Source organism: Branchiostoma belcheri, unplaced genomic scaffold, assembly GCF_001625305.1.
Source record: "Branchiostoma belcheri isolate BF01 breed outbred unplaced genomic scaffold, Haploidv18h27 scaffold14, whole genome shotgun sequence".
Taxonomy (NCBI): Eukaryota; Metazoa; Chordata; class Leptocardii; order Amphioxiformes; family Branchiostomatidae; genus Branchiostoma; species Branchiostoma belcheri.
In genome coordinates, this window is record NW_017802824.1 from 1257865 (window position 1) to 1278664 (window position 20800).

At 40.0% G+C, this 20800-nt stretch overlaps 3 protein-coding genes across 3 annotated transcripts in view; 2 read left to right on the forward strand and 1 right to left on the reverse strand.

Annotated features, from left to right (window-relative positions):
• The window catches only part of LOC109464514, a 6699-nt gene extending 5798 nt beyond the window's left edge, over nt 1-901 (forward strand). The window contains exon 5 of the mRNA XM_019761521.1: nt 334-901. Coding sequence (XP_019617080.1) covers nt 334-471 — 138 coding nt within the window. The 3' untranslated portion in view covers nt 472-901. The remainder of the gene's footprint in view (nt 1-333) is intronic.
• Nucleotides 902-986: 85 nt separating this feature from the next.
• LOC109464710 (transcriptional adapter 3-A-like) lies at nt 987-12602 on the reverse strand. The gene is made up of 10 exons (XM_019761771.1): nt 12520-12602; nt 12149-12289; nt 10463-10638; nt 9612-9815; nt 8689-8941; nt 7722-7839; nt 7081-7198; nt 6111-6231; nt 3169-3362; nt 987-1761 (listed from the first exon to the last, which is right to left on the reverse strand). Exons 2-10 carry the CDS (start codon nt 12240-12242, stop codon nt 1633-1635), a joined length of 1407 nt encoding a protein of 468 aa, XP_019617330.1. The 5' UTR covers nt 12243-12289; nt 12520-12602; the 3' UTR covers nt 987-1632.
• LOC109464515 (GPI mannosyltransferase 2-like) lies at nt 12552-15535 on the forward strand. The gene is made up of 3 exons (XM_019761522.1): nt 12552-12701; nt 13416-14564; nt 15197-15535. Exons 1-3 carry the CDS (start codon nt 12552-12554, stop codon nt 15449-15451), a joined length of 1554 nt encoding a protein of 517 aa, XP_019617081.1. The 3' UTR covers nt 15452-15535.
• Nucleotides 15536-20800: the final 5265 nt, after the last annotated feature.

A 20800-nucleotide genomic window follows, 5' to 3' on the forward strand; every position in this document is an offset into this window, starting at 1 on the left:
TTTTTTTGCATATCAGAAAAAAAATGGACAGGGCAATCCGAGAAGCAACAAATTAAATTGGTGTGGCCTTACTTTCTAGCAAGACTTTTATCACACTATCATCTATCATTGTTTGAAGATATACATGTATATACATATTCATTCAGCATATTGTTTTCTATGTATGTGCATGTAGTACAAAATGTATATGCAATCTTAGATTTCTCGTTTCTTTTTGTTTAAATGACCAGTTCAACTCAATAATATGGTATTGTCTAGCCAGAAAATATAAATTACATGTACCAGAAATTATCATGCCTGCTGAATGATGCAACTATTTTTGATATCCTTTAGGTTGACTTACGTCAGGAAGGAGACTTGAAGCTGTTCTATGACATCAGAGACAACCTCGAAACCGGGGGCTACCCTGTAAAGGAGATTTCTTTCAGACTTGATGGTAACGTTGTTTACCGTCTATACCAGAAGAAGTAGACAAGAACAGTAAAGTGTTCGGAGGTGCTGTGTTCTCAAACAGGGCAATTCTGTGATGTCATCAGAAACCCAATGATATTAGCCTGGGTGTCATCCGATTTGTAACGGCAACCCTAAAGTTCCGCAAAATGCCAGCGTGTGCCGGCTCGTCTTGTATGTCGCTATGTACTGCTGCATATTCACAATACCAGCTTTGTATTTCTGAAGTTTAGTAGCTGGTAGCATTTTTATTTTTGGCCGGAATTTTTTTATTCGCCTGCGCGCACTAGTTTGGGGGTCTTCAGAGGATATCATCCATAAAATTAGGTTTGTGTGGCCTTAGATAAAACACAGATACAGATATCTGACAAAGTAGGAAAGCGGTATAAAATGTAACTGTCAGATACACTAGTAGCTGTTTAAAGAAGTAAGCACAAAACATGTTAGGTGCAAGCCAGGATACTTGTGCTACATGTAATCTAAATCAAAATCAAGCACTTACTCACAGTTTGAGAATACACTGTATACCAGTACTGTTGTATATCAGAGTTTTATTCAAGAAACTTTTAATACTAGTATGTCTATCTTGAAAGAAAATAGTGATATTACTTGATGGTGAGATGTTTTAGCAAACGTTTTAACGTGGTGTCCTTATATGTACATGTAACACATGTATGTGTAGCTGGAAATATACAATGGGAGATCTGATCAGTGGAGAAGCTACTCCTTTTGTTATTTTTTGGTGTATTTACAGAATGCAGAAACAAATGAATAATGTTAAGTCCAGTATATCAAAAGTCTATACATACATGTACTATAGCTACAAATGTACATGTCACATACTAGTTGTCACTGATTATACATAGCAATAGCTCAAATCTCATGCACACAAGCTTGACACTAACATCTTAAAATTAGCAATCATTAAAAATAAATCACGGGACAATTTTATTGTGTATACAACACTTGGTTAGTATAAATGTAGCAAATATCTAATTCGAACATGTACTAAGATTCTCATGTTTACATGTATCTTGAAGTTCCCAATCACAAATTATAAATTGTACTCATGATAACGATACCATCAGATGCAATTTGATGGTTCCATGGGATAATTTCTCCTCTGCTACCATAATATCATAATATTTAATATAGTACATAAGGATATATTGACACAGGTTATTATGAGTCGAGAAGTTTCATGACAGCCTCCCTCTCCTTGAGTGCCTTGACGGCTGCGTCCCTTTCCTTTTTGGTGGGGGTTCGTTTCTTCTGCCGTGCTGCCATGATCTTCCTAAAACAGTCCATCACCTGTGGTGTACAACATTCATAAGTCAGTGTTTCACTAAAACACAATGTACATCAGTTGATTCAGGCTATACATTGTAACTACATGTGTGTATGGTGGCTTAAGGCTATACCAATTTAATTTGTTGGTTCTTGGATTTTTTCAGAAAAAATATAAAGCGACAGGGCATAGGCATCCTATTATAGCCCCAAATGCTATGATTGGAGCCATGAAGTCAACACAAAAGGCTGGGTTTATATTTAAACAATGAATTTTGATCAAACCACTGTATTGATAAGTGGAAAAACTAGGAAGAAAAGAACTTTCCTCAACTGTTGGGGGCAAAAAATGAGCATATTTGAGTTGATTTAGAACCAGAATCTTTTTTTCTTTTTTTGAAAATCAGATGAAAAATGAAGAGGCAAATCCAAGAACCAACAAATTAAATTGGTATTGCCTAAAGATCACATGAACCCAATGGCAACGAAATATGACAGTTCCTAAAAATAGTCAAAAGTGATAGGCATTATTCAATGACCTGTCCAAAAAAACACTTCTGGTGTTAGAGAACATAGAATCTTGCAAATCATTCTTCAAGTTCTTAATTTCTGCAGAAAGTTAATTTACTTGAATGCTGCAAGTGAGGTTACATTTACATTGTACTTTGAATAGTCACAATTTCGTTGTCATTGATTTCATGTTGTGTTTAGGCAATTTAAATTTTAAGATGCCCAATTTTACAAGTGCACTTTGTGCTTAGAAATGTGTACTGAGCTTACTTGTGCCTGACTATGAATACTGCTTCATATCAATAAAATTTCAAACTAAATTCCAGACATCATCGTCACTGGCTTTCATTGTGTAGAACAGTAGAAGTAGCACAGTGTTATATCTAGATCTAGATTATGGACAATTTTAAGGAGACCTATATCATACAAACTCTTCATTCGTGCATGTACTCTTCATATTGTATCCCAAAATGTGTACCAGCTCCAAAAAGAACAAGAAATAGTCATGCATTCAAGTACCCGAGTTCTCAACCAAGGATTGAGGTGTTCAAAAACTCTTTTTTTAAAACTATCACAAAGTAAAACTCGTCACCAAGTACAGTAGGGGCTTTATTACTAGATAGCTTTAAAGAAAGTTCAGAGTTAGATGTTCAAGGGTTAGGAGTAACAAGTCGTTTGGTGTAATATAGCCAGCTGCTGCCATACCGTGTGTCCTCAAAGCTGGTTTGTTACGGCGGTTATACCGGCTATACAGAAGCTGGTTTGTTACACCGAAGGGCAGTTATACCGGCTATACAGAAGCTGGTTTGTTACGCCGAAGGGTGGTTATACCGGATATACAGATACAGATACAGAAGCTGATGTGTTACACCGAGGGGCAGTTACACTGGCTAGACAGATACAGAATCTGCACACACATACCTCGTTGTCTATGACTCTAGCCTTCTGCCTGAGCTCCTGTTTGCGGATCTCTTCCTTAGCGAGTTTGTGTAGTCTCTGTTTGGCCGAGCGGTTGTGTGCCACCAGGGCCTTCAGCTCTGCCTGCCGCTTCTTCAGCTCAGACAACACCTCATCTTCTGTGTCTTCTCCTGTCTGGTCCTCAGACTCTATCAATCCTGAAAAATAAAACTTCAAGAATTAAACCTAAAGACATAAACCTAAACCTATCAAACCTAAAGACATAAAACATCAAGAACTAGAAAGGCCAATATTTGCTTTGGAGCAAATATAGCGATGGGTTCACCACATTTTACCACATGGCAGGGAAAGAATGAGAAACACAAGGGAAAACAATGCTTTACATTGATATAACTATAGTATGAAGTAACATACAACTAAGACTACAACAGTTGGATAGCTATTCCCTACATTATTGGTTAGGATTGCATAATGCAAACTGTTGATTTTCAAGATAAAAAGAAGCGTTCATAGCCCGCATTCCAATGCTGGAGCAGGAAAGCTTAAAATACCTACCAAAACACTTGAATACAGACATACTGTCAGTATGGCATGGCTCTGTGCAGGTGTAAATGAAGTTAAGCCAGTTAAATCCCAACAGCCAATCAGCAAGGAGAATAGAGGAAAGCTGCATGCCTATTGGTTGATGCCTTGCATGCCATTGTGATGACTCATGTCCAAATGTGGTAAACACTGCACACTTACACAGTAATACATTAGCTATTACACAGCCAAAAAACTCAAATAAAACCATTCTAAAAGCCTGTATCACAATAATTTAAAAAACGCCTAGGGGTATTTGTCCACTGTACCTCCATACCAAATTTCAGGACCTTAGGCCCTAAAATGAAGAAGCTGAATCCATTTAAAGATATGGCAGGAGGAGAAGGAGGAGGAGAAGAAGAAACATCAGAAAAAGCAATATGGTTTCACCACACCACTTCGTGGTGTGGTGAACCCATAATTAAACCTCAAGACAAAAACCTAAACCTATCAAACCTAAAGACATAAAACATCAAGAACTAGAGGTTGGAGATCTCATGTCTTCGTCAGAGGTACATCGTTCTAGAGAAATTAACATGCGTATTCTTCAATCTTTTTAATAACCAATTTGGTCTAAAGAACAAAAGAATCTCTGTACTATTTTTATGGTACAAAACACCCTGAAACGGTTTGCCGCAGATTATACAGATGCGTCGTCACCCGTGTTCAAGAAATTCTTACTGTGTTGAAAGTGTCACGACAGCGCCGCAAAATATAATAAGAGAAGATGTTATAATAAAGGAAAGAATCAGAACAGGGTGACTACTGCTGTTTTGTTAATTTGTCTTTATGACAAATAGAAGACTTGTTTCTTGTGTTCTTTGTGTCCTAACATTTGTACTTCTACAGTTAGTATATTCTAAATCTAGGCATCTCGTTTTTCGGCCCTTCGTGTTTTTATTGCGCGCTTGCCTTAAATTTAAGGTAATTAGATTTAAGGTCTCCAGTGGACGTCATCCATAGCAATTACTTGGTGTGGCCGTAGAAAATAACCTGACATATGTCCAACCTATCCTCCCCCTGCTGAAGTTATAGTACAATCCCTCAATGTAACGTCATTTGATCCCATCCCATTATGGGGTTCCCCGCTATATCCAGCTGTCGGCTGTCTCCAAGCAGATGTAGGTGGGGGATTTCTAAACACAAAAGGTCCTATTACGGGGACATAACGACCTCCACGACTCTCATCTTTGAACTCAATCTTGGAGACCACGACAGTAATATGCCTATCAAATTTCATTAACTTCCATCCATACATACAAAAGTTATCCTGCTCACAAGAAAAATTAACAAAATGCCCCCTGTAGTCACAACGAAACCCCCCACGAAGCTCAGTAACGAACTTAACCTTGGTCCCAACAATAGTAAGCACCACACCAAGAATTATAATCAACATTTTACAAATACTTGAGTTATCTTGCTAACAAGCCACAAACACAAAAGGTGCACTAACGTGACGCACGGACCCCCCACGAAGCCAAAACTTGTACTTGACGTCGGCCTTAACAGCGGTAATCTGCCTGCCAAAAATCATGGACGTCGAATCATGCCTTCCAGAGTTATATCGCAAAATCCGCAGTTCCCCACACTCCAGCGAGACAATTTCATAGTCCTTCTGACGAAGACAATTATACCTAAAGACATAAACCTAAACCTATCAAACCTAAAGACATAAAACATCAAGGATTAAAGGACTGAAGTGCCTTCCCCTGTTAAAGAACCTTTGCTAAAGTTTTTACATCTACTAGACAAAAATACATGGTGTCGTCTTATTTCCCAGCCCTAGACACTAGGAATAGGAACTGTCAACATTTTGTTATTGTCCTTTTGAAAATTTTAGAATGGGAAAATTATCCCTTCTACAGAAAGTATGACAAAATCTGTGTTCAAGTAGCTCTACATGTCTCTATCTCTGTATCTCTATTTATCTATCTATCCACTAGTACTATTGATCTATAAAACTACAAATAGAATTTGTAAAGTAGTGTCCTTTGTTCTTGTGTATGTGTTATCATTCCCACATGTTGAAGTGTTATCTAACTTAAGCTAATGTTACCAGTGACAGTGTGTGTATGTGTGTGTGTGTGGTTGCAAGTGTTACAGTCCCTTTTACACACAGCAGTGTTAATAAAACATTACCCTGGTTGATGAGTTCCTCCCTGATGCGTGCCTCCAGTGCCCTGGTGTGTGTGACTGTGTGTGAGTGTAAGTGTGTGTGAGTGTGTACACGTATGTGTATATGTGGTTGTATGTGTATGTGTGGTTGTGTGTAGGTAACATTACCCTGGTTGATGAGTTCCTCCCTGATGCGTGCCTCCAGTGCCCTGGTGTGTGTGTGTGTGTATGTGTGTAGGTAACATTACCCTGGTTGATGAGTTCCTCCCTGATGCGAGCCTCCAGTGCCCTGGTGTGTGGCACACTGAAGGGCCGACTACTGCTGCTGCGGGGGGAGCTGGAACTGGCCTCACCAGACTGACCCTCTCCCTACGGACACAGACATGGTCATCACACTGGACCATGTGGTTTGAACATCAGGTAGTCTATAATTATCTATGCTAAGGTACTTCAAATGTATGTATTTGGCACAAACAGACTTAATGTCCCTCTTAGACAATCAGAACCTTCGCCCAACCACCAAACAACCAAGGTTGGCTGATGTTCAGGAGCAGTGTGACTCCTCCGAAAGGAGGAGAAAGGCCCGCCTCACAACTTTTTACAAACTGACCCATAATATCATTAAGATCCCCACCAGCAACCTGCTCAAGCCAGCCCAAGGGCGTACCCGAGGGAGCCACCAATATAAATATCAACCCATACATGCACGAACAGACACTTACAAATATTCCTTCTTCCCTCGCACAATCCCCCAATGGAACGCCTTGCCTGGCCCGGTAGTTATGGCTCCCACCATTGAGTCCTTCCGGGCCAGGCTGGAGGCCTGCCCGCCTTAGACCAAGGCCTCCCCCCCCTAAAGTGCCCCATCAGGGGCTATATGGGGGTGTAGCCGGGGCTCACATAACCTCTTTGAGCCCCGGCAAAGATGAAGACCAGATTTAAGCCTACTTTTCTATATGAATCAAGTCAAATTTCAGTTAAATTTGAGTCAAATAAGACCCCGGAGCATGACCCAAACACTGTTGACCCACCCCTGAATGCCAGCTAACCATGGCCGAACCTCCGGTCCACACCCAAGGTTTTAAACATTTTGAAACATTCGGCTGGAGCAGCCAAGTAGTAGCTGACGTTGCCAACTAACAACCAACCACAGCCAGCTTCTATATCTGTGAGCTCTGAATACAAAGGAAGGATGACAAGATAAGGACACGTCCGTACCTTTGTAGAGCTGTCGATGAGAGAGGTGTCATCTATAGGAGTCATGATGTTCTCTTCTACCAGTGCTGACACCAGGCGCTGGGTTAGGGGGCCAAACGGACAGGTCGTCTCTGTGTCCCTAATCACAGCAACAATGGAAACAGTCAGATTTCAGATTCAAGAACCGTCTACTTCACCTCTTGTCAAAAGAATACCGTGTGGAAAAATGGTATAAAAACCAACAATGTAGACCACATGCACAATACACTGTTAATCACATTACCATATAGCACACAAGTCTCAGAAGTAAGCATTTAATATAGTAAGAACAATCACGTAGTATGTGTCTTAATACAAATATTGATAAACTTTATTGCAACAATTGCACAAGGTACAAAGTTGATGATTCTACTGCTTTAATATGTACTACGAGACTTGTTGATAAAGACTACACATTCAGGTAATGAGATACCCGAGAAAAATGTTACTCAAGGAACTATCTTGTATTTTCTTCAAAACTGACATTCTTTCAGAATCTTTCAAGTTGTTTCAGAATCTTTGAGTAACAATTTTCTGGTACTACGAGACTAATCTACAAAGATTATGTTGTATGTGATGAGAACGTGCTTTTACAGTCAATGGTTCAAGTATTAGAGCTCTACCTCGACTTCTGTGAGTTGGAGTCCACTTTCTTCAGCATGGCAGATGTCTCTGTGATGTTAGCTGAGGAACTCCCCCCCAGGGCAGACTTGGACTTGCCCTTCTCATTCACTCTGGCACCTCAGGGACCAACGAAAAGGTTTAGTATCATTCTGATGTTGCAAACATGCAAGCAAGCTTCATTCCTTTTTCCCTCTCTTTTCAATTTCATTCACCACTTCTTGTTCCACACATTTTCTTGTTCCAGCATTTTCCCTGCATATTTATATCAGGCCTCCCCGGCATAATGTTCATCTATCATCTTTTCACATATATGTGCAATCAACAAACAAACAAATAAACAAAAATATCCATGCTCTTGGGCACCCTGAATTAAGGTTTCTTTGATATTCCTACAAGTAATTTCTCACTCATACATGTAGCTGTTTCAAAACTGTCTATTCATTATCGACTGCTCAATTTTGGTTCTGATATTATGTCCATTTCCTTTCTACTTAAAAAAATTAACATCAACTTTTGTACAGCATTTAAGCAGCTGTACTGTCAATGAATGGTAGACAAAATGCTGTCAGTGTGTGCTAAGGACAGAACTTCACATTTGAACTCTTGCCTATCTCTAATGGTAACTATTGCCTCTGCAAGATTGTCACATAGTTCTACTGTGGGGTAGTGTGGCATAATGACAGAACGTTTGGCTCAGAACCAAGAGGTCCCAAGTTTGAATCCTGCCATGCTTTCCTCACTTAACTCAGGTGAAAATGAGTGCTGTCTATTGTCTATCCATGTGTTTGTCTTCTACGTTGGTGGCGGCATGAAAATCAGACGAAAAAACATGAGTGTGCTGTCACCACGTTTTGCGATAAATGTTGGAATGTAAAAAAAGTACTGCTGTTGTTTGAAGGAAACTTCTCCTATATCTGGCAGTGCGAGCGTCTGGGATTATCAGATACAGTGCTAGTGTTCACTTACCTTCTTTCTGTTCTTCCAGCAGGTCCTCCTGTGCCCACCTGTGTGTGTAATGTTTCCCTAGAGGGGGGACCTTGTAATACTCGGATTCCTCCTCCACTGGCTTCATCAGTTCCTCCAGCACCTTCAGGTCGTCGTGGGTGATGTCTGCCACGTACGGCTCCAGGGACTGCCAGAAACGGTTGGGCGCGTCGTTCTTGGGAATACGCGGCACATCCAGGGGGTCGTCTGTGAACTCGTACTCCTGCATTTTTTGCTGGAAACGTCAAGAGAAAATTATAATTTATCTGGCTACCATGTAACTTAACATCAAGAAACTTTGATTAGACTTATAGTTAAAACTTTTGTTTTGACACAAAACATTGTTCTCACCTAGAGCTTTCAAGCAGTCACTCTGGTCTTCTTCAATAGACTGACCTTCAATATAGGGGTCAATCTATCAAAGAAGACCAGAGTGTCTGGTCCAAAGCTCTAATGTTAGGTGAGAACAATCTTTTCTGTTGAAACAAAGGTTTTAACATTTAACTACCAACACAGATAAACTTAAATGATAGTACTTGTATCAAGATTCACATGTAAATGATGTAATCTACCAGTTACTGATTGAGTCTTGCTATTCACTACAGTAACATTTCCTCCAGTAGTTGGAATAACACAGTTACAAACAATTATGAGCTATGCCCTGCGACCAACCACGTTGCAAAGGAAATATATGCTTGGACAACATTTTACATACTTGGACAAAATGTATGCATACATCAGTTCTCCTTATTTCAAAGTTCATGTAAATCATGCATGCAGATAAGACAAATGAATCATTCTCTGTTCTGTATGAAAACTACACCAAATAAAACCACTATTTTACATGAAGAGCACATAAAACATGCATGTACAACACATTTTAAATAGTGTCCAACCATACCCACCTGTATATTAGCCTGTTTACTCTTGGGTCTGCCAGGACCAGACTGACTGTGGGATGACGGGGTGGAGTGGGAGGTGGAGGCTGAAGCTCCCCACTTCCCTGTACTGGAACTTGTACTTGCCGTGTCTCCCTTGAACTTCTTAGTAGAAGCCTTCTCCTCTGGCCTGCCTCGCTTCCCAGAGTGGGGATGGTCCGAGTCCTTGTGCTGAAGAAAAATGATAAGTCATTTTGAGATCAATATACAGCATTTTTGTATCTGTATCTGTATAGATGGTATGACCGCCCTTCGGCGTAACACACCAGCTTTGCAGCATTTAAAAGGGCACTATGTAACATTAGGACGATACAAAAAGTAAATTTTCTGGTCATTTCTTTACAAAGAAAGTTGAACAAACCTAACTTCATTGCAAATGGAAGTGGAGGCATCAACAAGCAGTGGTGCTCCCAACACAAAAAATTGGTGCATCATCATTAGATTTACAGAGCAAGAAAGCAAATATACAGTGACTTTACAATATCTTCTGACAGTTGCTGAGTTAAGCTTTGAAGTCCATGATGCACATTATGCACACTGTTCAGGACAAAACATTTATAAGCCTGAATGCCAGATCCATAGCACGCTAGGTGAATCAGGGCCTAACTGAGGGGGGCTGTGGTATAATTTCATTGGGTGGGGGCATGTTGACCCTGGAGCAGAGGAACTGGCCTGTGTAGGCCCTAGAGACAGTCTGGCACCCAGGCTAAAAAATTCTAGGGGCACAAGATAATTTTTGGGAGCATATGCTCCTAAAATGGGAGCAGTCTGGAGGGCTGCAACAAAAAAAAAAAGCATAAGCCCAGCCCTGTACCCACCACTTTCCCCATGCTGCCTTTCTTGTCCTTCTTGTCCTGCCAGTCAATCAGTACTTGTGTTTCCCCCTCCAGTTGTCTCATCCTTTTGGACACAGAAGCCAGGAGGGTCTCCAGTTCCAACTGGATGGTGTCCAGTTCCTCTTCTCCTATACCTTCTTCTTCTGTTCTGGACAGAACTAGAGAGATACATGGAACCTTGTTGATCTAATATTTGAGTCAAAATGCTGCTTGAACAGAATTATTGTATTTAGCAATTAGCAATATATAATTAGGACTTCAATATACTGAGATGCAGATATAAATGCATGTACACACACACACACACACACACACACACAGTCACACACATACACACACATACACACAAGTCTGTGTGCCTGTACTCACACACACACACACACACACACACACACACAGCATGCACCACACCCACACAAACATATACGCACACAAACATACACACATGCACATAACACACACACACACACTACATGTAGAACTGAAGGAACATGATGCTTCAATGCAAATTTTCTGCTATTACAAACCAGTGAAGCTAGTAAGTAATCTTTACAGCGTCTCAAAAGAACCATACAAAATGTACACTGTCTACTATATAAATTATTATAATGCCTTTTTTTACTTCAGAGGCAAATATACCTAGTTGTTCTTGTGTATTATAGTTTTATACTTTACACAAATGCAATATGGAAAGAAGAAACAATACTAATATGCAGTTTTGATTCTTTTACACACTTCTTGCATAGTGTATAAGAAACTATGCATATATTTTTAATGTTTTAAGCAGCATTGGTCCACTACACTTGTATCACCTTTGCTCTGATTCTGAATACATAGAGGCAACCAGTACCAACATCACATAGGAAAACACAGCAACTTTGTACTTATTAAATTAATGTTAAGTTCTACTGGTGGGTTTTCATTACCTTAAAATGTAAAATCTAGCACTGCAGCAAGAGAAGAAAAACAAAAAGACAAGAAAAAAGATTGGTAGAGATTCAGAGAAGACTTGCACCATGAAACTGTGGTGCCAAAACAGGGCTTGAAATCCTTTTTTTCAGGTATGTGCAAAATAGCACGTTGACAAAAAAATTTTCGGTGCAATTTGAAAAATTTATGTGCAAAATTATACTGTAACTGTTTTACTGAGTGTTAACCTTCTTAGCCTGCCACAGCATACAGCTTCCTTCCCTTCCCGAAATTAAAAACATTTTATACGGAACGTAAAGAAAATTTACCAACACTTACCAGTCTGGGAGCAATAAATTTTTTTTATTTTGCAGAATTTATTGTTTCCCTTAATTATTGTGCACGATATCTAAAAAAATATACTGCTTTTAGAAAATATTAAACACATAGTTAATTTTTGCTTCTTTCCCTGCAACGTGCCCCCCTCCCCTCCTGATCTGGGAGCACAGTGCAAACATAGTATTTTCTAGGTGCGAAATATTATTACTAACGTTACGTGCAAATCTTGAAAATCATGTGCATTTTGCACATAATTTTGCATGTGGGTATTTCGAGCCCTGCAAAAGGATCTGAAGTGCAGCAAAAACTTCGGGAAGGATGCACAAAAACGACCTGTGAAGAAGTAGAAGAAATTGTAAACACAACAACAACAACAACAACAACAACAGTCTAAGCAGATGTGAGGAGCCGGATACTTACTCTGTGTGAAGCGTGGACAGAGTTTGGAGTGGTCTACAGGTTTGAAGTCGTGGAACTGGAGTGGACACTCCTTCTCTGTCATCTTCTCCCTCATCTTGGCTGCTGGGGCGGTCCACAGATGGCAGAATTACACTTGTTTCTGATAAAGAGAATAACATAATTTTAGAGCTAGCACCTCGTGCCCCCCTCCCCATGCATAAATTACCCAAACAAAGGCACGTCAGAAACAAAAACAAATGGCAAATTTTGAGTTCTTTTGCGACATTCTTACGATCTTTAGCTCATTAGAGAAGCTTTAAAGACAGTAGGGATTAAAATGCATCGTCTAAAATATCGATAGATTGTGAAAAACCGGCAGAAAGTTGCCTACCTTTTGGGCTGCTTTGGGTTTTCCTAGCTGATTATGAGTTCTCGTGCGGGTCTCGCGAGAGATAGCGAGAACTGGCCAGGAAAGGTCACTGGAGGTCAGGACTGGAGGATGGCAGGTTTGCGTTTGGAGGAAGAAGTTGTCAAGTTTGCCGTGTTTTCACGGATTCTGATCATCTTGTGGCAGGTGTGAGACGTTTGGGCAGATATCTGTTCTTGTAAATTATAGCTTACATAGGTACATAAGCCGATAGGTGGCATGTTGCACTCCAGCAACTTTGATAGACTCACAAAAAGAGTTGCAAGGCAAGGAGAATATTTTGCATAAAATGATATTCATGCTTCAGAAACATTTATATCCATTAGTATCCAAATTTGGCATGTCTGGGATTATTAGGTTTCCCGCTGCAAAGGTTTGAAGTCATGTGAAGTCATTGAGGCTACCTGGAACCTTAAGGGTGGGGGGGGGTACACCTGATCATACAAAGGGGTTGAAACACCTGTATCATCATCATCAGTGTATGGCTTTGATGTTTGTGTTATGTCACGTGTGTACTTGTTTCTTGTCATTAGTTCAAATCAAAATTCAGGTGAGGATGGGGATTTCCAGATGATTGACTCATATGAGCGATAGCTGTTTTGTTTACATCATTATTTGAAGACATATGCAAATTATTGGTAGGCATTAATCACACAAACGTTGCGGGCCGTGACATCATGGCGATCGCTCAAATGAGTCTAGTAGTTTTAGCTTTTTTCTAATTATTTTCACCTGATGATGTACATCATCAGGTGAAAATAATTAATCAGGACGTATCACATCACAACCGAACGCACAACCACTGACCCATTCAGCTGGGCAATTCGTGACGCCCGTTGTAACATGTTCCTGTCTTTTCAGATGGTCAGCAACAATCTGACACCAGACCACGATGCCGGAGTCTTCAACCCCCCTGTCAGACATCCAGTGGGAATTGGTGACCACTTCATTGATGTAGTGTTCGGTGGTTTCTCACACTGGGACTCCGCACACTTCCTGTACATAGCAGACCACGGCTACACCATACAGAAGCATTTTGCCTTCTTTCCGCTGTTTCCAACAACTGTGAAGACTGTCTCAGAAACTGTTCTTTTCCCGCTGCACTTTTTCATGAACGCCCACAGCGCACTACTTGTGACAGCTGTGGCTGTGAACGTGCTGTTCTTTGTAGCAGCAACATTCGTGCTGTTCAAGCTGTCCGTACTGACACTACATGACAGACAGCTGGCCCTGAGGACAGCACTGCTGTTCTGTATCAACCCCGCCGGTATCTTCATGACAGCTGCGTACTCTGAATCGCTGTTCACCTTTGTCAGCTTTTACGGGATGCTGGCCATGGAGCGAAAACTGTACCTACCTGCAACTCTACTATTCGCGTTATCAAGTGCAACCAGATCCAACGGAATTGTAAACTGTGGCTTTGTTGTATTCTTCACAGCAAGAGAACTGACGTCCAAATTAAGACTCCCTCTAACAGACTTCAGTTTCCAAGATTTACTGTTGCTGCTGTTAAAATCGATATCAACTCTTTGTTACATGGTAGCTATCCTTGCACCTTTTGTAGCATTCCAGTATCATGCGTATTATCTCTACTGTAGTGACTTTAAAAGAGAGAAGGCTTTGGCATTGTGGCATCCTGCATTTCCCACAGACAATGAGGAGTACTTACCGCCGGGGAGTACTACCATCCCCCCATGGTGTAACTGGACGGTCCCCAGCGCATACTCCTACATACAAGATTCCTTCTGGGACGTGGGATTCCTCCGCTACTATCAGCTGAAACAGATCCCAAACTTTGTCCTGGCTGCACCAATCATAGCGCTATGTGGATCTGCAGTGTACAGTTACTGCAGAGTCAACTGGCATGTCTGTAGAACACTGGGGCTGGGTGCTGAGAGGAAGGAGGGTGATGACAAACCAAGAACTGGTTTCAACAGTCCTCAGGTGTTTGTGTACATCGCCCACCTGAGCTTTCTTCTGCTGTTTGGTGTCACCAACATGCACATACAGGCGAGTGGGAAAACTATTGATATTTTTCTGACATTTTATGGTAAAATTATCATTTTAATAATGTCCTTGGTTTTACTAAAACTATCCACTCTTAATCAAGATTCACATGGCTTCTCAATGGGAAAACATACATATTTTAGGTGGGGAACATGTTTTTGACATGAGCATTTGCACTTCAAAATCAAAGACTTTGTTGGGAAACACGTTACTAATTGTTAACCTGTTAAGTGCATAGGCAAAGATGTATTTGATTTTGTATCACAAAATGTGTTAACATCTGTGTCCGTAATATCACCAGGGTCCATAAAGGGCATAATATCACCACCTTGAGAAACAGTGTGCTTAAAGATATTTTACTGCAACATACTTTTGGTATGCACTCCTTCACACATCAAATGTACATACCTAGGGTATGTTGCAGTAAAAATATCTTTAAGCACACTATTTCTCAAGGTGGCGATATTTTGGACCCTGGTGATATTATGGACACAGATGTTACAGTAGTTTTCCCGAGTAGTGAAACAGAGCATTTTGCTTGTGACTTTTATCTTAAACATTTGTTCAATTTTAAGGTACCTTAAAAAGATTTTTGTCAAGGTACTGACAATTATTTTTACTGTCTTTCCCTTCAGGTAGTGACAAGGTTCCTTGCTTCATCAAGTCCTGTTATCTACTGGTATGCAGCCCATCTCACCAGAGAAGATCCTCAGCATTCCAAAACAAACCCTGCTACATCTGAAAATGCTGCATACCCAAATAACCCAATTCTTCAGCAAATTCACAACTGGAAAACACTCAGAAGAACCACCCAAGTTGTCCTGGGCTATTTTATTTTTTATAATGTTGTTGGTGTTGCCCTGCACAGCAACTTCTTCAACTGGACATAGTGACTTTGACATGTGGCCAGTAATGTTTATGATGTATATTTGAGTGTTGTCCAAATGTTGAAGAATTTATACCTCCATTGAAAAATTGTGAAATCTGATTCTACATAAGGCCATAGCAATGAAATTTTATGGATGACAATTCCTCCAGACTCCAAGTCTAATGCGATAGAGCAAAAAAAAAAAAAAACAAGGCGGGCCGACAAAACAAGATTCCTACATTTTCAAATTTTGACATCACAAACCTTGTTAAAAAGAAGTGACAAATATATTGTGCTAATTAAAGTTTGCTACCAACTATGACATCATCCATTTGTCACTCTAACATCTTTGAAAAATAAAAGTTTTCAATCATTGTACAAATGATTTTGATTCCGTGGGAACACCACATATACACAGCCACCATCACACACATGTATAAAAGGACTGCATCAAAGTAAAATATAAAACAATAAATTAGGACCTCGTGCCTTGGAACTAAATCCAAAGGGCCGGGAAAAATATCAAACATCGATATCAATAATTCTAGGTGAAAATTGGTTTGTAGACAAAACATACCATAGGAAGAATATTGCGTCTGAAGCCCTTGTTGCGAGAAAAGGGGAGAAAAGCTCCGAGTTGACGTGCTGACAATGCACCTGTCCACACGGCACGGGGGTCAGTGACAGCAGCAAACGAATGTGGCTTTGAAGTCTTACAACACCCTTCCTATTCACCTGACCTAGCGTCGTCGGACTTCTACCTGTTTCCCAAACTCAAGTTCCACTTACGTGGTCAACGTTTTGATGGTGATGATGGCGTCATTGGTGTGGTTTAGGCATTTTTAAGGGCTTCAGACGCAATATTCTTCCACAAGGGAAAGGAAAGCTGGAACATCGCGAGACCAAGTGCAATGAAGTTAGAGGGGACTATGTTAAAAAATAGTGTAAGAAAAAATTTTCTGCCATGACGTTTTTTGGGAGAGGCCGAGAACTTTTGGATCAACCCTCGTACATCTAAACGTGAACATTATTTGGCGAAGGTATGAGATTGTGGAACTCTTGTTTTCTGTATGCTGCGCTAGAAGTAGAAGACCGTTCAATCAACTTGAATGCGCGACAACAAACAGCTGCAAAGCAGCAAGATTTTATAGACAAATGCGCTTTGCCGGCTTCTTGATTCGCGTGAGACGTTCTAGAGCAAATGGCACACCTGGGGTCATCTGAGGTCACATACAGTTGCTAAGCAACAGGGGTTGTTTATGTTCGAATTCGGTATCATTCGAAGACTGACCGTGCTAGATGACGGTCACAAAACAAGATGCCTCCCAAGAAAAGGATCAACAAAACAAAAAACACATTTCAACAGCAAATAAAGGCACACATTTTAACATAAATAATTTCTTTCAGGACCTTGGGAACCTGTAGGCCCAAAAAGAGGTAGGATTTTCTTTCCTTTACTCGTGTTTTACGCGCTTGTTTTCATCGCTCGAGATCGGTTTTGTTCTCTGTGTGTACTGAGATAGTCTAGAAGATCGTTAAATTATCAATAGTAAATAAAGCCACACATTTAACATAAATCATTTAAATCATGTCTTTAGACAGCTTAAGGCCCTTACATCTAGGATTTTCTTTACTTTTTTCGTGTTTTGTGCGCCTATTTTCATCGGTTGGTTTCGTTATTAGTGTGTGACGTTACTGCGTTAGAAGACCGGTCAAATTTGAATGCGCGACAACAAGCGGTTGGTAAGCAGCAAGGTAGTTTACAGGTTCAAATTCGGCACCATCCGAGGAATGACCGTGCTAGGAGCTAGGCGGTCACACAACAAGATAAAGGTAAAAATTTAAGATATATCATTTTCTGGACCTGGGCACCTGTCAAGAGGTAGGATTTTCTTTCCTTTCCTCATGTTTTACGCGTTTGTTTTCATCGGTCGTGTCTGATTGTCCCCGTACACTGCTGGTTGCGCTAGAAGACCGTTAAATTTGAATGCGCGACAACAAACAATTGCTAAGCAACAGGGTTGCTTACAGGTTCGAATGTGCGACAACAAGTGGTTGCTAAGAAGCAAAGTTGTTTACATGTTCGAATTCGGTATCATTCGAAGACTTGCCGTGTTAGGAGGCGGTCACACAACAGGATTTCTCCCAAGAAAACTAACAACAAAACAATTTTCACCAGCAAATAAAGGCACACATTAACATAAATAGTTTGTTTCAGGTCCTGAAGCACCAGCAAGCCTAAAGAGGTAGGGTTTTCTTTCTTTCTTCGTGAATTGAGCGTTTGTTTTCATCGATTACTTTCGTTCACACGAAAGGCGCCCACACAACAGGAACGGTTTGAAGGAAATGAACAATCACTTTTTATAGCAAATAAAGGCACAAATCTTAACACAAATAGTTTCTTTCACCACCTTGGGAACCTGTAGGCCTGGAATAGGTAGGATTTTCTTTCTTTTTTCATGTTTTGCGCGTTTGTTTTCATCAGTCGTGTCTGATTGTCCCCGTACACTGCGCTAGAAGACCGTTAAATTTGAATCCGTGACAACAAACAATTGCTAAGCAACAGGGTTGTTTACAGATTCGAATGTGCGGCAACAAGCAGTTGCTAAGCAGCAATTTTGTTTATGTTCGAATTCAGTATCATTCGAAAGCTAGCCGCGATTACACACAACAGGATTTCTCTCCACAAAAACGAACAACAAAACAATTTTCAACAGCAAATAAAGGCGCACATTTAACTTGAATAGTTTCGTTCAGGTCCCGAAGCACCAGCAAGCCTAGTATAGAGGTAGGATTTCTTCCTTTCTCCACGAATTTCGCGTTTGTTTTCATCAATCGTGATTACTTCGTTCATTCCTGGTGTTAGCTCTGGTTAGCTATATTTTTGTAATGAAAACTGTTGAAAGAATACCATTCGCGAACGCGCTCAAAGATTGCTACAGTGGCAGAAACACTACTCTCCAAGCAGATAGGTTGTGGGGGAATGATCGTTACATTTTTATATATGGCCGTTTTTTTTGTCCTGACCCCCACCCGTCGGTGGCCGCGGACCTTCTCTGGCTAATGGATACTGCCTGGCCAATTTGATACTGTCTTTTTGCCACCGAGAGGGATCTGCTTGGAGATTACAGAAACACCACAGGTGTTCGCTTATGACTTATATAAATGGTATAACCTGTAGGCTTTTAGAATTAACCATTTTTGGTAGGAAAGTAGCGCATAATATGGCCAATCATCATAACTTGTTACACAAGGCCCCATAGGTAGCCTGAATAAATGTCTGATTTTGGGAAGTGAACAATGAGTTTTTACACAAACAATTACTCTCAAAATCGGAGTTTAAAGGCGTATAACTTCCTAAAAATGCGGAATATCGGCAAAAAATCTATTGTGTTGTGATAACTGTGGCATGTTTTGTCTACAAACCAATTTTCACCTAGAATTATTGATACATGTACTAGTATTTGATATTTTTTCCGATTTAGTCCCAAGGCACGAGGTCCAATTTGATGACGTCATTTTGCCACGTGATTACACCAAGAAAGCTACTCATCCAGACTTGCTATCATACATCAAAATAAACTTTGGTTATTGCAGATTCAAAAAATCTATGGTAGCACTGGTCCGTCTCGGTGGTACAAAAAACGTTCTCGGCATATGGACTAACAAGAATTCGGAGATCTCATACCTCCATGAAATATATTAGTTTTTCTAAATGTTTTTACACAGTACACTACAGTACAGAACAAAATAACACAGGTTTTTGTTTTCAAACAGTGGCAGATAGTAAACAAAGGTTAGTAAAATCTTACTGTACAAAAAGAACAGAATCAGCCAGACTGAAACAGGATTTCCAAGTCTGTTGTACGATGTTTTTATTTCTTAGTATACATAGTACATGTACACAGTCAATGTGCTATCCTGGAAAAGTCTTTATTTAGTTGTTAACTTGTTATCTGCATTACTGGCATGACTGCATACAGGTATTTACTGAGGCAAGACACGTCCTGTAGCAATTCAAGGAGAGGTGTTTTAAAGGTATCCAGTGCAGTTTTTAGAGCTTGGAAACCCGATTTTTCAAAGTCAATATTTTAGTCTACATACTGAGTTGAAACCACACTATCCCAATGTATATTGACCAAATGGAGCAAAAATTCTGACAGAAAATTGTTACTGGAATGGCCCTTGGCTAATTTTTAGGGTACCTCCCCTAAAATAAAGGACTCATCTTGGGGCTTGTTTCTGCTGTTTTAAATATCCAAAGTATGAAATACTGAGATTGAAATGCGTGCTAATGTGAAGCAGTATGTGTCAATATCATAAAGATTGCCTTATTCATAATATTTCCAGTTTTGCTGCTCTGAAATCGCATTGGGTGCCTTTAAAATCTTTTACAGTAGGTAGACAGCTATAGCAGAGTTTGAACTCCAATTTTAAAAAAAACTCCAATTCTTGGTCCATTTGGTCTTCATAGTGACTTAAGTTTAAAGGCAACTGTAACAAATGATCTCTTATTTTCATAGTCTCACCAGATATCTTTTACGATGGCTTACTAGTCCATATGGTCATTATGATTTCATATCTTTGGGGCTTGCACTGTTCGAAAGACTAGAGAGGGAAAAGAGACAGAATGCAATTTTGTTCACTTCAAATGTTGAGCACCAACTTTGTCTTCTTCTTTTTTCTATTAAAGACATTGTATTTAATTGGCCCCTACTCCTTCCAGGATAAATGTAAGCATCAATTGGTTGAACTTGAAACATTAAAAAATTGCAACATGGTTATGAAAAAGCAGTCTTCTATTTGCTGGAATGCTTGTTAATTTGCCGAAGTGATCAACTCTAAGTTGGCATTCACAACAGAGATCATGATTTTTTTACTTCGATAATGATGTTTCTTCAATATCACTGATGAATAAGAGATAACATATGAATATGAAAAGGCATGCAACCTGTCATACCAATCTGGTATAATATACATGTACAAAATGTATATATTTAAAAGTACAAGGCATAATATAGAGTGTATTAAAACAGGCACTATAGGCTTGCGATTGTTTACGTGGTCCAATGGACTTCAGGCACATGATACACACACACTGAACCTTCCATCCTTCACTGTTCAGTCCTCAACCCTTTACCAGGTTCTATTCAACCTCCATGAGCCACAGTACTAGTATATAAAACCACACCCACCACCCTTTACCCAATGTTTGGTAGGAAGAAACCAAGATGAAACAGAGGGGGTCTTTGTGGACAAAAAGAATATTTTTGATTTTTTTTGTCAAGTCTTTCTTGCATGCTAACTTGTTGCCTGATGTGCCAGACTAACCACAAGAGGAACTAATGTATGGTAAATCAGGGCTCGAAAT

What these genes read in the sequence shown, in the direction of transcription:
- LOC109464710 (XM_019761771.1), bottom strand. Translation starts at nt 12,242, where the DNA reads ATGAGGGAGAAGATGACAGAGAAGGAGTGTCCACTCCAGTTCCACGAC. An exon ending in GCTGGAAGAACAGAAAGAAG is followed by an intron (nt 7,840 to 8,688) that starts GTAAGTGAACAC and finishes TTGGTCCCTGAG; the next exon opens with GTGCCAGAGTGAATGAGAAG. An exon ending in CTAGAGTCATAGACAACGAG is followed by an intron (nt 1,762 to 3,168) that starts GTATGTGTGTGC and finishes TGTACACCACAG; the next exon opens with GTGATGGACTGTTTTAGGAA.
- LOC109464515 (XM_019761522.1), top strand. Translation starts at nt 12,552, where the DNA reads ATGAGTTCTCGTGCGGGTCTCGCGAGAGATAGCGAGAACTGGCCAGGA. An exon ending in TTCTGATCATCTTGTGGCAG is followed by an intron (nt 12,702 to 13,415) that starts GTGTGAGACGTT and finishes CTGTCTTTTCAG; the next exon opens with ATGGTCAGCAACAATCTGAC. An exon ending in TCACCAACATGCACATACAG is followed by an intron (nt 14,565 to 15,196) that starts GCGAGTGGGAAA and finishes CTTTCCCTTCAG; the next exon opens with GTAGTGACAAGGTTCCTTGC.